A 14,223-nucleotide genomic window follows, 5' to 3' on the forward strand; every position below is an offset into this window, starting at 1 on the left:
AAGGGTCAAAACTTTAGGCAATAACAAGTCTCGAGGGTGTTTTAGATGTACATTTGATTTATTCTACTCAACACAACAGCATGCTTAGGGAGGCACCATTATATTAGCAACAGGTGTCTCGGACACTTTATTGTCTGGAGAAACTTTATTCTTCATCAAGTCCTTTCTGGGGAAAAAAAAGAGAACACAGGATAAGTGTTGAGTGTGTCACAATGGACCACTTGAAATGGAAAACAGATATTTACACACACTATAAAAAGATGCACAACCCTTTTTTTAATAATTCCATTTGCTTAATAAAAAAGTAATGAGCCAGATCATTTTTGTAGGGATATTTTTTACTTTGTTCAAATTCATAAGTTTGCCAACAATATTTTTTAGCACTTGGTAAACTCTGTAACTTGGGTCAGATATTTTGGGTGTCTTTCTATAAGTTTCTCACAACAGTGTGATGCAACTTTGACCCATTACTCCTGACAGAAATGGTATGACAGTTTGGTAAAGCCAGATGGCTCCCAAACACCTTTTCAACTCTGTTTTCTGTGACACAATGATCCTGGCTTTTTGATGACCACACCTTGATGTAATTTTGTTTTTGCTTACTGGCAGCCATGGAGGTGTAAAAATAACTATTGTTGTTGTTGGGTTGTTTCTGTTCAGAATGTCAGAAATTATTTCAAGGGATTGTCAAGGACAAACTTTTTGCTGTTTTTGTTTTTGGGTTGATGCGCTGGACATCTTTAAAAACATATATTTGAAAAACAATTACCATTTTTGTCTACAAACAAACCTTTGATCCAACATCACGGCTCTTGGCTCTTAACTTGTTGACTTGAGACTCTGCGATATCGGCTCTCTCTTCAGCCTCGTCCAACTCATGTTGAAGCTTGCGGAACTTGGTGAGGTTGCTGTTGGCCTGTTCCTCCTGTTGGAAAAGCATCACATATTTCAGATAAGCGTATGACTATGTTATGTAGTGACATAGTCATCTATTTTGAAAGTCTATACTCACAGCTATTTCTGAAGACTTCTTATAGGATTTCACTTTGAGCTGAAGCTTGTCCACCAACTCTTGCAGACGTGCCAGATTTTTACGGTCCTCTTCAGTCTAGGTTTAATGAAATTAGAAAGAAATGCTTTTTTAGTTGATAAAAACTACTAAAGATGTGTTCTATATTAATAGCTACCTGATAGGTAAGTTCCTTGATGCGTCTCTCATACTTTCTCACTCCTTTTATTGCATCGCTGGACTTTTTCTGTTCACTTTCCACCTCATTTTCTAGCTCCCTGACCTGCAGATTCCATATCAAAAGTCATGAAACATCATATTGGTTGAGATATGATGCAAATCAAATGATTCAGAAAACATATAATTTACTTGCGCAAACACTTTCCATCGATGAGCCTTCCTCTACTCACCCTTGACTCAAGCTTCTGGATCTGCTTCTTGCCTCCCTTCATGGCGATCTGTTCAGCTTCATCCAGACGGTGCTGCAGATCTTTGATGGTCTGCTCCATGTTCTTCTTCATGCGCTCCAGGTGAGCGCTGGTGTCCTGCTCTTTCTTCAGCTCCTCTGCCATCATGGCAGCATCAGTGATGGCCTTCTTGGCCTTCTCTTCAGCATTTCTGCATTCCTGCACAGCCTCCTCCACTTCGGTCTGAAGCTGAGCGATATCACCCTCCAGCTTCTTCTTCTGGTTTATCAGGCTGGTGTTCTGTTCACATATAAATTGAAACCTTTTAGAATTCTTCAGTAATATTTATACAATTATATGTTAATTATTATTATATATTAATAACTTGTGAAGAAATTGATTAAAACTGTCTGACCTGTGAGTGCAGTAGCTGCACCCGCTCACTAACATCCAGCAGCTCTTGCTCAGCAAGTTTGCGGCTTCGTTCGGTTTGCTCTAGAGCGCCCCTCAGTTCCTCCAGCTCTGCCTGAAGCAGGTTGTTGCGTCTTTCAACAATGGCAAGGTTTTCCTTCATGTCATCACTGGCTCGCAGAGCATCATCAAGTTGAAGCTGGGCATCCTTTAAATGAATGTCAAACAATTTTCTATCAAGTTCTGGAGCTTTTAAACTAAGACAGTAACACAATTACGTTTCCCATTACTTACTGACCTTAAGATGTGAATGTACAGACTTGAGTTGCTTCTGGGCCTCAGCCGCCTGCCTGTTGGCTTGGCTAAGCTGGATCTCCATCTCATTGAGGTCTCCCTCCATCTTCTTTTTCAGACGAAGGGCTTCATTCCTGCTGCGAGTTTCAGACTCAAGGGAGCTCTGAAGAGTATCCACCATCCGCTGTTGGTTTCGCTTGACTTGCTCCATCTCTTCATCTTTCTCAGCCAGCTTTCGCTCAAATTCTGATTTTATTTGGTTCAACTCAAGCTGGACTCTCAGAATCTTCCCTTCCTCGTGCTCCAGTGAGGCCTATAAAAACAGGATGAGTTGATGAGTAACTTTTTTTTTACCAAATAACTAACACTGCAATATTTTATTTCAAGGAACTGTTTTGCTTTGCATTTACCTCTGCTTCCTCAAGAGCGGTCTGTATCTCAGACTTTTCTTGTTCCAGCTGCTTCCGTATCTTCTCAAGCTCATGGATGTTCTTTCCTCCCTCACCAATTTGCTCAGTGAGGTCAGATATTTCCTCTAAAAACATAATCGACATGATATATGAATCCTTCTTTCTAATTCAACTGTTTGTCTGATGTCTTATTGATAAATAACAAACCTTGTAGGTTCTTGTTCTCCCTCTTCATGGTCTCCAGATGTTCAAGAGACTCTTCATAGGAGTTTTTAAGTTTGAAGAGTTCAGTGCTCAGTGATCTGGCTTCTTTCTGAGAACTCTCCAGCTCTGATTGAGATTCTTCATACTTCTGTTTCCACTCAGACAAGACCTGAGAAAAAAATGACATAAATGTAAGTATTTTATCTTTAGCTGTGGTAAGTTTATACAGCTGTTTCTGTAATTTTCAACCTTGTCAAAGTTCCTTTGCTTCTTGTCCAGAGCAGCAGCAGCAGCATTAGACCTCTCCACATCCACCATGAGATCTTCAATCTCATTCTGCAGCCTGTGTTTGGTCTTCTCCAGAGAGGAGCATTTAGCATTCACTGCTTCAACAGCCTCCTCAGCCTCCTGCAGACGCTGAGCCAGCTTCTTTCTGGATTATAGAAGAATCCAGGATTGGGATTGGCTGCTTTCAAACTTTGTATAGTCACTTAAATTCAAATGCTGTACTCACTTAGCTTCCTCCAGTTCTTCAGTTCTCTGGATGGCATCAGTTTCGTACTTGGTTCTCCACTGAGCCACCTCAGAGTTGGCCTTGGACATGCTGCGCTGAAGTTCAGCCTTGGCTTCCTGCTCCTCCTCGTACTGCTCCCTGAGGAGGTCACAGTCATGACGAGCAGACTGCACCGCATGGGCTAGTGCATTCTTGGCCTGAAAAGAAAGGGTTTAGTCCCTATCAACAATCTATCTGTATTTAATGGAGTTTCTCGATTCCCACTCACCTTGATTTCCTCTTCCAGTTGTCTTTTTAGGTCTTCAGTCTGTTGTGTGTATGACTGCTTTCCTCTGGTGAGTTGAGACACTAAGGAATCCTTTTCTTCAAGCTGCCTTATAAGTTCACCTGATTTAAGAATAAATAAAAATTAGGCTTTTCATTGATAAAGTTAATATACTATTCAAAAGGTTTAAAGTGCCTTTTTGTACCATTTTCAGTTTGAAGCTTTGCTTTCTGCATGGTGAAGTCATTGATGGTACGCTGTCCCTCTTCTGATTTGGTTTTATATTCATTCAGCTGATCCTCAAGAGACCGACACATTTTCTCCAAATTGTTCTGAAAGAAAGTAAATACAAGTATGAATAATCGTTACTATGTGGGACAAGACTAGAGTAAGATTTTCAGCAAGCAACAAGAAAACATAATATTTAATATTTAGCTTACCTTGGCCTTGACAATCTGCTCCATGTTGGACACAACATCATCCAGCTCCAGTTTAAGCTCACTCTTCTCCTTCTCCAGCTTCTGCTTGACTCTCTGCAGGTTGTCGATCTGCTCTCCCAGGTCAGCAACAGTGTCGGCTTGTTTCTTCCTGAGTGTGGCAGTGGTGGCTTCATGGTGCAGGGTGGCCTCTTCGAGGTCTCTGCGGAGTTTCTGAAACTCGGCCTCCCTCTTCTTGTTCATCTCTATCTGGGCCGCTGTGGCTCCTCCAGCCTCCTCCAGTCTCTCACTGATCTCCTCTAACTCTCTTGCCAAGTCTGCTCTCTGCTTCTCCACCTTGGCTCGAGCAGCTCGTTCTGCTTCAAGCTCTTCCTCCAGTTCTTCAATGCGGGCCTAGAACAAAATGATGAAGGTTGCATTTAAAAACACGCTGTCCTTCTTGTTAATAGTTTATCTGGTGAGAAGTTTCACCTGCAGCTCCTTCAGTTTCTTCTGGAGCTGAGCACTCATTGCTTGTTCATCCTCTATTTTTCCATTGAGTTGGCTTATTTCAAAATCTTTCCTACAGATGACAAAAAGTACAATGAATAAAATGATGCATACTTAGAAAGTAGCTAGTGTCGTTGATATGGGCTTCTTACTTTTTCAGCCTCTCTTCAAGTTGCTGCTTGTCATTTTCTAAGTCCATGATACTTTCTTGGGCCAACTTTAAGTCTCCCTCAAGCTTTCGCTTGGCTCTTTCAAGGTCCATTCGTATTTTCTTCTCTTGTTCTAAGGACCCTTCAAGCTGCAGAAAGACAGGGAAATAGTCATTTGTTGTCAAACAAACATAATACAGGATTCAGTTGTAATGTTTTAGATCTTACATCGTCCACTTGCTGCTCCAGCTTCGTCTTGGCCTTTGTCAGAGTGTTGACTTTGTCTTCTTCACTCTGCAGGTCATCCAGGGTTTGCTGATGAGCTTCTTGTAAAGCTTTTTTCTCCTTTGTGAGCTTGGCGATGATTTCGTCCAAAGCAGCCATCTCCTCTGTGAGGTTCTTGACCTTTAGGCCAAAAGGTTTTCAGTGTGAACCAAAGCTATTCGACATATTTTGGTTTAATTTGTTAGTCTTTGTGGTACCTTGTTTTCTGTAGCGTGTTTCTCTTTCTCCACCTTTGCCAGAGTTAGCTCTAAGTCGTCAATGTCTTTCTTTAACTCAGAGCATTCATCCTCCAGCTTTCTCTTCTTTGCAGTCAGTTCAGCATTCATCTCCTCCTCATCCTCCAGTCTTTCTGTCAACTCCTTGATTTTTGCTTCCAATTGAATCTTACTCTTGATCAGACCCTCACATCGTTCCTCAGCATCAGACAGATTATCTTGCTCCTTTATTTAAAAAAAAAAATCACATTTTACAGAATAATTACCATAAGCTTTGTAAAGACATTAAAAATAAGAGTTTGAACATACAGTTTGGACTTGGAGCTGCAGGTCGTTCTTCTCTTGGAGAAGAGAGACCATTTTCTCCTCTAATTCCTTCCTACGAGCTTCTGATTTTGCATAAGCCTCCTTGAGTTTGGTAAACTCCTCCTTCATGTTGGCCATCTCCTTCTCAGTCTCAGCTGATTTCAACAGAGGTTTGATCTTGAAGTACAACTTCATCCATGGCCAATTCTTCACCCCCATGAAGGCGCGGATGTTCCACTGAATCACAAGTAGTGCGTCCCTGTGTGCAACATTTTGTTTTAAAGAAATGTTGTGAAACTATTTCTATCTTATATTGCAATGTATTTCTTTTATACTCCACATTATTTCTCACTTTCTTAAAACAAGTAAGTCCTTCTAAATTAGTTTATTTACAATTAAGATATGCACTTTATTTTTTATTACCTGCGTTCTACAATCTTCTGGAATTCTATTCTTGCAAGAACACCTCGGGATCTTGCCTGAATCCTTGTTATTATGAGAGCCAGACGGTCATCTCTCATCTCCTCCAGTAGACCAAGGAGTCCAGCTTTGAAGAACACCTAAGTTATTTAAAGATGTAAATACTTAGGCATGTGTGGGAGTGTTCATGTGTAAGATTTGGGCTCATTTAAACTTTCTAAGTGTGTGATTTAGATGTGATTTCAATGTAAGATCTATTTATAAATCAAAAAATTACAGATATCTCACATAGCTTTACTTACCTTGGTGTGACCCAATTTATACTGGTTATGATCGATATCTAGGGATCCTAGAAGCTTCTCTGAAGCCTTCTTGTTATCGATGAACTGTCCCTCAGGTATGGCACTTGGGTTTAAGATGCGGTATCTTTTAACAAAAGTAAAAGATCACTTGTGTCATGTCTTTGGAATAAAATGCTCAACTTCAACTACCACTTGTATATTGAGGTTTGTAAAATTGTATTCAAACATTTTGTAAAACCCAATGAACTTCAGTTCAACAATAGAATAAAAGATATACACTAAGAATATAAACAGTTTGGGACGAATAAAAGCTAGAAAATAGTTTTTTTGGTCCTTTCATTTTGAAGCAACACGTACTTAATAAACTGTTTTGTGGACTAGTGTATTTTGTTATCAACTAACCCAAGAAGAGTTAAATAATGTTAAAAATGAAATATTTGTAACAAATACATCCAAATATGGTCATTTTTGTTCTTTAACATTTCTATGTCTGACTTTTAATCAACAGCAAACCTCTGCTTGAAGTCTCCATAGAGGATTCTGTTAGGGAAGCCTTTCCTACAGATCCTGATGCCTTCCAGCACGCCGTTACAGCGCAGCTGGTGCATCACCAGAGGATTCTCCATGGCCCCGGGAGTCTTGGTCTCGTTGGGGATGATGCAGCGTACAAAGTGGGGGTGGGTAGACCTCAGGTTGGTCATCAACTTATTCAGGTTCTCCTGAAACCACATGTTTATTGTCAGTGGATGTCTCACATGGATGTCTTTTAGATATTATATGATTGTTAAAATCAAAATAATCTTACCCTGTGCAGGGCAGACACAGTTTGGAAAGATGAACCTTTCTTCTTCGTTCCACCTTTGCCTTTTCCTCCAGATTCCTGAACTAAAAGTTATTAACACAGTATTAAATAGAATAAATAATCAAAACCATATGTAGATGTATTGTTTTCAAATAAAGTAAAAATATGTAACATGGATTATAGATGCACATTGCTGCATTTTTCTCCATATCATACTTATAACCTATTCACCTATTGTTTATAAATTGGTGATCTGACACAGATGAACAAATACGCTAACAGCTACTGCTGCCCTGCCAACAATTTAGAGGTATTTATTTTTTGTCTTTAAACTTCTTTAATAATTTATTTATAATAATTAATAATTTAGCAAGCAAAAAACCTTGCCTGCCCTTATATAAAGAGGAATCTGCTATGCCCCCTTATTTAATAATAACGTGTTTTAAAAGGAGTAACTCATACCTGACAAATTACATACCTGAATCAGCTCCAGCATAATTTGCAAACAGAATACCAAGCAGCTTGACTGTTGACTTCTGGTAAAGACCAACAACGGTCTCATTCAGAGGATCTTTGTTCTTCACCAGCCAATTGTTGATATTATAATCAACAGTTCCAGCATAGTGGACCAGGGCAAAATGGGCCTCTGGTTTGCCTTTAACAACTCTAGGCTTCTGGAAGTTGTTTGATTTTCCAAGATGATTGTCATAAAGCTTAGCTTTAAATGTAGCATCAGAGGCTTTGGGAAACATGCACTCCTCTTCGAGGATGGACATGATACCCATGGGCTGAAAGGGAAATAAAAGTGGTTTGAAACACAAATAACCTTTTACCATTTCCATGTGTTTGATATTCTGATTCTCACCTTTTCAATCAGATCAATACAGGCCTGCAGATCCATGCCAAAGTCAATGAAAGTCCATTCAATCCCCTCTTTCTTGTACTCTTCCTGCTCCAGCACAAACATGTGGTGGTTGAAAAACTGTTGCAGTTTTTCATTGGTGAAGTTGATGCACAGCTGCTCAAAGGTGTTGAACTGGAAAGATATTGAGAGTAATTAAAAATAAATTCTTAGAATAAAAAACTCAGCAAGTATGCATTGATTCCTATCTAAACTCACATCAAAAATTTCAAACCCAGCAATGTCCAGCACCCCAATGAAATACTGGCGAGGCTGCTTGGTGTCAAGTGACTGATTAATTCTCACTACCATCCACAGGAACATCTTCTCATAAACTGCCTTAGACAGGGCTCCAACAGCATAGTACACCTCAGTAAGGATGTGACAAAGACATTTGTTAAAACTAAGTAAAAAAAGCATCAAATGATTCTAACAAGGCAAATATCTTTACCTGGGCAACATTTTGTCCCTTGGTGACCCACTCATTCCCCACTTTGACTCTGGGGTGACAGAGACCTTTGATGAGGTCAGCAGAGTTCAATCCCATCAGATACGCTGCTTTGTCAGCGTCTTTGGAGAATTAGTGACATAAGTATTATTCAAGATTACCTTCATTGTTTGACTGTGAACTGTTTAAAAATAGAAATGTCTTACCTTCAGTTCCATCAGCCTCTGCCTGCTCCTCTCTCTGCTTGTTCTTAAACTTCATGTTTCCAAAGTGCATGATGGCACCAGTCATTTTGTAAATGCTGTTCTTCTCTTCTTGAGTGAAGCCCAGCACATCAAAGGCGTCCTAATTACACATAACATTTTGATATCCACTTTGTTTTCATCAAAAGTTATTTATGCAGTTTCTGCTAATATTTTTAAAATTCAGCTCACATCAGTAGCCATCAGCTCTTCAGAGTCATTGATGGAAGCTACTGTTGTCTCTCCTTGTGAGATGAATGCGTAATCATAGGGTTGTTGGTGATGAGTAGCATCTCTACATTTACACAATTAAAATATAGTTGTAATATATATAATGTCATACTTTAGAAAACATAATTGCTTTGACTATGTTGCCTACACTCACCCAGAAGTTCAGGCTTTGCCTGAGACAGGATCTGGTAGAAAATGTGGTAATCCCTCTCAGCTTTGAGCTGGTAGGTGACACGTGACTTTTCCAGGAGATCTGTTGGGAAAACAACCTATTATTCTCAGCAGAAATGTGCTATCACTGCCTTGAAGTATCTAATCAAGGTACATACAGGTTTCAATGTCAGCAGAGGCAAGCTTTCCTCTATTGTCAAAGTGGATTCTGATGAATTTACCCTAGAAGAGAGGGAGTTATTTAATTTCTTGGTTTTATCTCACAAATGATTATTTCCAGATCCAAAGTCACTTACAAATCGGGAGGAGTTGTCATTCCTAATGGTCTTGGCATTGCCAAAAGCCTCCAGAGCAGGATTAGCCTGAATGATTTGATCCTCCAGGGTACCCTGATCAAATTGAACAAAAAACACAATTTCAGATTTAATTCAGAATGTGACATATGTGACAATATTAATACAAAGTGTATATAAATGTAAATATTTATGCTACTTGTGAGACTGACTCAATTAAAATTTTTAATCGAGATAATTACGGAGTCTGTAATTAAAAATCAAAATTAATCAGATTTCAATCAAAAACTATATGTGGACAAAATAAGTTAAATTTTTCAATTCAGAACCTTTTATGCTGCAAAATTTTTTAATATATAAATGTATAGGCTTAATAACAAAGATATTTATTGTTTTTAATCTGCTGTATCTTTTATGTAGGTTATTCAGTCATCAGATTGGTGCAAAGTGTCATTGTACCCATTCAGCTTTCAAGTGCTTATGGAGTCTTTGGACATTCATGTATTTTAAAAAAAACAACTGATGAGACTGTAGGGCTCAAACTATTCCTTGCATTATTCGAGTACCTTGATTATTAAAATTCCTTGAGAAAAATTTACCTGCCTCAAAGCTTTGTTACTTTATGTTTTATTATTTTGTGCACCGTGTTCCGGCCGGGACATTACTTGTGTTGCGCAAAGTTCTGACTTCTGTCTTTGAGTTGTTGACGAATGCTAAGTGTTAGTTCGCCTCGTGGAGATTTTATTGACTGATGATAATGGCCGGGTTTTCATCAATTTTGGGGGACCAATAAGGATTCTTAAAATGATTACTGGATTAATCAGAAGAATAATCGATAGATTACTCGATCACTAAAATATTAGTTTACAACAGATCTAGTTGAATGCTGGCTTTAACGTTAGGGACATCTGTGCTTGCAACATGTCTTTCATTGAGATGATCTTTTAGGCTTGAATAGCTTTGGTGATACGTCAGCTCCTTTTTGCACAACTTGCAGTCAACAATAGTCTTTTCCAGCATCCAATCAAATTGTCCTTTGAGGAAAACATTAACCTACATTGGATTGCTCATAAAAAAGCAATTATTTGTATTGAACATTTTAACACATTAAAATTTATCTCATTAGTGAATTAAAATTAGTGCATTAAGTCCCAGCCTCAGTACATACATATTATTTTCATTTCAGCAATTTTAAGTTAGAGCTTTTTAGTTGCATTTTTAAACAAACCTTTTTTTCAGCTGCAGCATCTTTTTTACCACTAGGCGCAGCAGCAATGCTGGCAAAGTACTGAATGACACGCTTGGTGTTTACAGTTTTTCCAGCTCCAGATTCTCCACTGAGAAAACAATACAAGAAAAGTTTCCTTCCAGGATCTACAACTTAGTACCACTCAAGAAATAAAAGGTTGCAGTGTGACTCACGTAATGAGGATTGACTGGTTTTCTCGATCTGTCAACAAGAAATTTTAGCAATCAATTCAAATTGCAGTGTCATAAGGGATGTGTGAAGAAAATAAGGGGTTTCTGTACCTGCCAGCATGTACTGGTAGGCATTGTCAGAGATGGAGAAGATGTGAGGAGGAGCTTCACTCCTCTTCTTGCCCCTGTAGGCAACAACCACCTCTTGGTTGTAGACTGGCAGCCACTTGTAGGGGTTGACAGTCACACAGAACAGCCCAGAGTAGGTCTGCAGGTTAACAGGTAACAACAACATAAGATAATGCCATAAGTGTCTAATTGAACATATTTAATAGACTACATTTCACCACAATATTCATTTGTTCATTGAAGTGGAGCTTTCTTAGATAGATCAGCAACGATGCGTAACGCTCTTTGAGGTTAAACAGTACAGCTGGCTCATGGAGGAAGGTGAACATCGCCATGTCTTCAATTTTATCAAACTTTGGCGGGTTCTGAGGATGTACGTCACACTCCTTCACTGTGACAGTCTGTTAAAAAAAAACAATAAAAACTTGTATTCCATCTAAACTGAATCATTAACATCATAATATCTTTATTTCAGTCATGTAAACAAATAAGATGAAAAGAATATAAAAGTAAGAATCAAACACTTTATTGATTGCACATATTTTAGTACTGAATATAAATTCACTTGCCTTTCCAAATTCTGTCTCAGCAGTGACTTTGTCACCATCACGACTTTGGATGGTTGCTTTTACGTACTCAACCTCTGGGTCAGGTACGAAACACTCTCTCTTCATGTCGAAGGGGCGAGTCTGGGCCTCCAGACGCTCCCTATCCGATTTCCTTAGAAAAGGAGCAGCAGCCCCAAACTCTGCCATGGCGGCATCACCCATGTTTCAACCTGGTTTAAAAAGTAGCCTTCTTTAGATTGTCAAAATTATGTTAAATTGTCTTTGTTGAATTTTTCTATAAGGACATGTTAAGACGGCAATCTTATTCTTTGACAGGATCAAAAATTGGGTATCATATGTCAAGTTACTGTTTTAAAACTGATTAGTCATTTGAATTTATGATTATTTATTGCTGTCAGACCAGTTAATATTAGAAAATGCTCATTTTTAATTGCTTGGCTTGTTTTGAAACTAGGAGTCAATAAGGAAAGGAAAGTTGCTTCTAAAAACAATAATAAAACTTAACTTTGAATTTATAATTCATCTAATACAACAAAAATGTATTTCAATCATATTGTTATCAATAATTTTCACTGTACAATAAAAATCCTTTGTAGCCAAAGCTGGTTTTTACAGTGGATGAGTTCGGCTCCAAAAGAAGATCAGAATCAGTCAAAAGTTCTGGTCAAATCAGATTTAAAAAAAAAATCAATTCATGCTATTAAAAATCACCATTTGCCATTTCAAATGAAAGATTTCACATTTATTTTAAGTATTAACTTAACTAGGTTAAGAATGAAATTTTACCAAATAATGTTAACAATATTTATCTTACCTTTAACTCTTAACCTGTAAGCACAGAAAATGCTCAGTGCCGTGCCAGACAGAAGCCGTATCTCCTTAAATAAAGCCTTTTGATCCACCAAATATGGCATAAAGATTGCGCATTAAAAAAAATGTCCTAATAGGGCAGGATGGACTGCTGCTATTTGTTGCTGTAACCTTGTGTCAAACAAGTCGAGGACAATACATGGTACAATGAAAGGGGAGGGCAAGAGGTGGGAATCATGGACAGGGTTGATATCAAGTGACTCCTAATTTAATCATGTTGAGTCATATTTCATTTCTTCATGGTTTTATTATAGCTCTATTGATGGTTTAATTAAAATGTTTTTATTTTAGAGTATGATTCTGTTCTTCTAAGCGTCTGATAATTTCTAAGATGCATTTAAAAATAATGTTTGCATGTTTTACCTTCTTCTAGCTTGGGTTTGTTCAAACCCAAAATCTAAATGTTATTTTCATTTTTTTATTAACTTAAAATGTTTTGCTAATTTCTACTGGAGAAAAATATGAGCTTTTAGATAGAGTGTATCAAGTGTCTATTTAAATTCACAAATTTTTGAATAACAAAACGCTTACAACTGTGAAAGTGGACTAAAATCAAGGAATCCCTCTGTTTTTCTTCACTGTCTGTATTAATGTGCTGAGTAGGTGTGTTTAAAACCTCACACAGAAGAATGATGGACAAGGAGGGTCAATGACAAAGATTAAAACCAATTTGTTACTGAAACAATGTTTGTGGAAGAGATCTTGACTCATTGGCCCTGTTAAGATTCTTAATTTAAAAGATAAACTTCAGCAAAGTGTGGGTAGACCGGCATCCAAAGTCACTGCTGAGACGATGAAGAATTGCAGCTGTCGTTGAGTGAAATCTATGTCAGAGACTTTAAATTATCACTCACCACTGTTCTGCCCAGCAAGGTCTGCACCCTTTGTCTCATTGTATCATGGCATTGTTCCCTCTCCTTTGGCCTTGTGGACAAAGATAACCCTGTCAAATTCTTTCTAGATTTTTCCTCTGTGACTGTGAAGGACAGCCTTTGAGGGCAGTGATAAAGTTGAACTGCAACTTTATGTCCTGATAGATGTGAGGAAGCAGGTGCACTGCACTGAAAACGCTCTCTCTGGCGAAGAGAATTTTTATTCATATTTCTTACATTATAAATTATTTTCATTGCATAATATTATTACTGTTCAACTAAATTAGTATTTATTTTCTGTTTAAAAACTGAAACTCAATTAAGCAAGATTTAAACAATAAGTCTTGCTTGTGGATTTCCCTCACAATTGGTGGGATTGACCTAAAAACTAGTCACTTAATACAGCCTTCTTGTGTTTTGAATACAGGATATGATTTTATGTTACATTATTTTTTTGAACAAATACATTTACTAAATATTGCTTTATGTTTTCCAAAAGACAAAATACATTTCTGCTGTCTACCAAAATTAAAGTAGCACAAGTTAATTTAATTGCACATGTGGCGTTTCATTGATGTGGACTGATGTACAAGGAAGAAGTAAGATATTTAATGTAGCTTTCCTGTAGTTTGAATTTACCTAAGAACTTTTTTGGCCTTTTCAAATGAGGAAAATTTCACCTGTTTAAGTGGGTAGGATTATTTGAAAAGTTTTGAAAGATTGAAATCTTCTGACTCCATCACACTTAGTTCTGTGTTGAAGTGGGATGCTTTGCGATTCATCAGAAAACAATGCAAACGTCTTTCAGAATTTGATTTTATATTATTGGATTATCATTCTCAGCTGTTTCCATCCCATTGGAAATGTTAACACATGTCACCTCACTGACTTTCATTCCAGCTTCAATCTATAACTCCTCTTACGTGGGTCCAATTGTTTCTAAGTTGAAACAACAAATGTTGTCACCTCAAAATCCATTTGGTTTTAATATCTGCCGCAGTCCTTGAGCCTTTGTAAACATTGCTGTCCTATGTATTAAGCAATTAACAAACTAAAGCTTGTAAAGCAATTGTAACAACATCTAAATGCTACTTTGGACTCAGGGGGACATTTAAGCAAAGATTAGAGAGATTTGTTTGTATTGCATGGATGACAAGAT

The 14,223-nt window shown here is 37.8% G+C and overlaps 1 protein-coding gene and 1 pseudogene across 1 annotated transcript; both read right to left on the bottom strand.

Moving 5' to 3' along the window:
• Positions 1-37: 37 nt before the first annotated feature.
• Positions 38-10,940, bottom strand: LOC129362125 (myosin-7-like; annotated as a pseudogene).
• On the bottom strand, positions 10,939-12,241 carry LOC129361697 (myosin-7-like). Its single transcript, XM_055032716.1, has 3 exons — positions 12,137-12,241; positions 11,323-11,531; positions 10,939-11,154 (listed from the first exon to the last, which is right to left on the bottom strand). Exons 2-3 carry the CDS (start codon positions 11,521-11,523, stop codon positions 10,939-10,941), a joined length of 417 nt encoding a protein of 138 aa, XP_054888691.1. The 5' UTR covers positions 11,524-11,531; positions 12,137-12,241.
• Between the last annotated feature and the right edge of the window lie 1,982 nt (positions 12,242-14,223).

The sequence above is a fragment of the Poeciliopsis prolifica genome, unplaced genomic scaffold, assembly GCF_027474105.1.
Source record: "Poeciliopsis prolifica strain line A6 unplaced genomic scaffold, Auburn_PproV2 SCAFFOLD008, whole genome shotgun sequence".
Lineage (NCBI taxonomy): Eukaryota > Metazoa > Chordata > Actinopteri > Cyprinodontiformes > Poeciliidae > Poeciliopsis > Poeciliopsis prolifica.

What these genes read in the sequence shown, in the direction of transcription:
- LOC129361697 (XM_055032716.1), bottom strand. Translation starts at nt 11,523, where the DNA reads ATGGGTGATGCCGCCATGGCAGAGTTTGGGGCTGCTGCTCCTTTTCTA. An exon ending in CTGAGACAGAATTTGGAAAG is followed by an intron (nt 11,155 to 11,322) that starts GCAAGTGAATTT and finishes TTTTTTTAACAG; the next exon opens with ACTGTCACAGTGAAGGAGTG.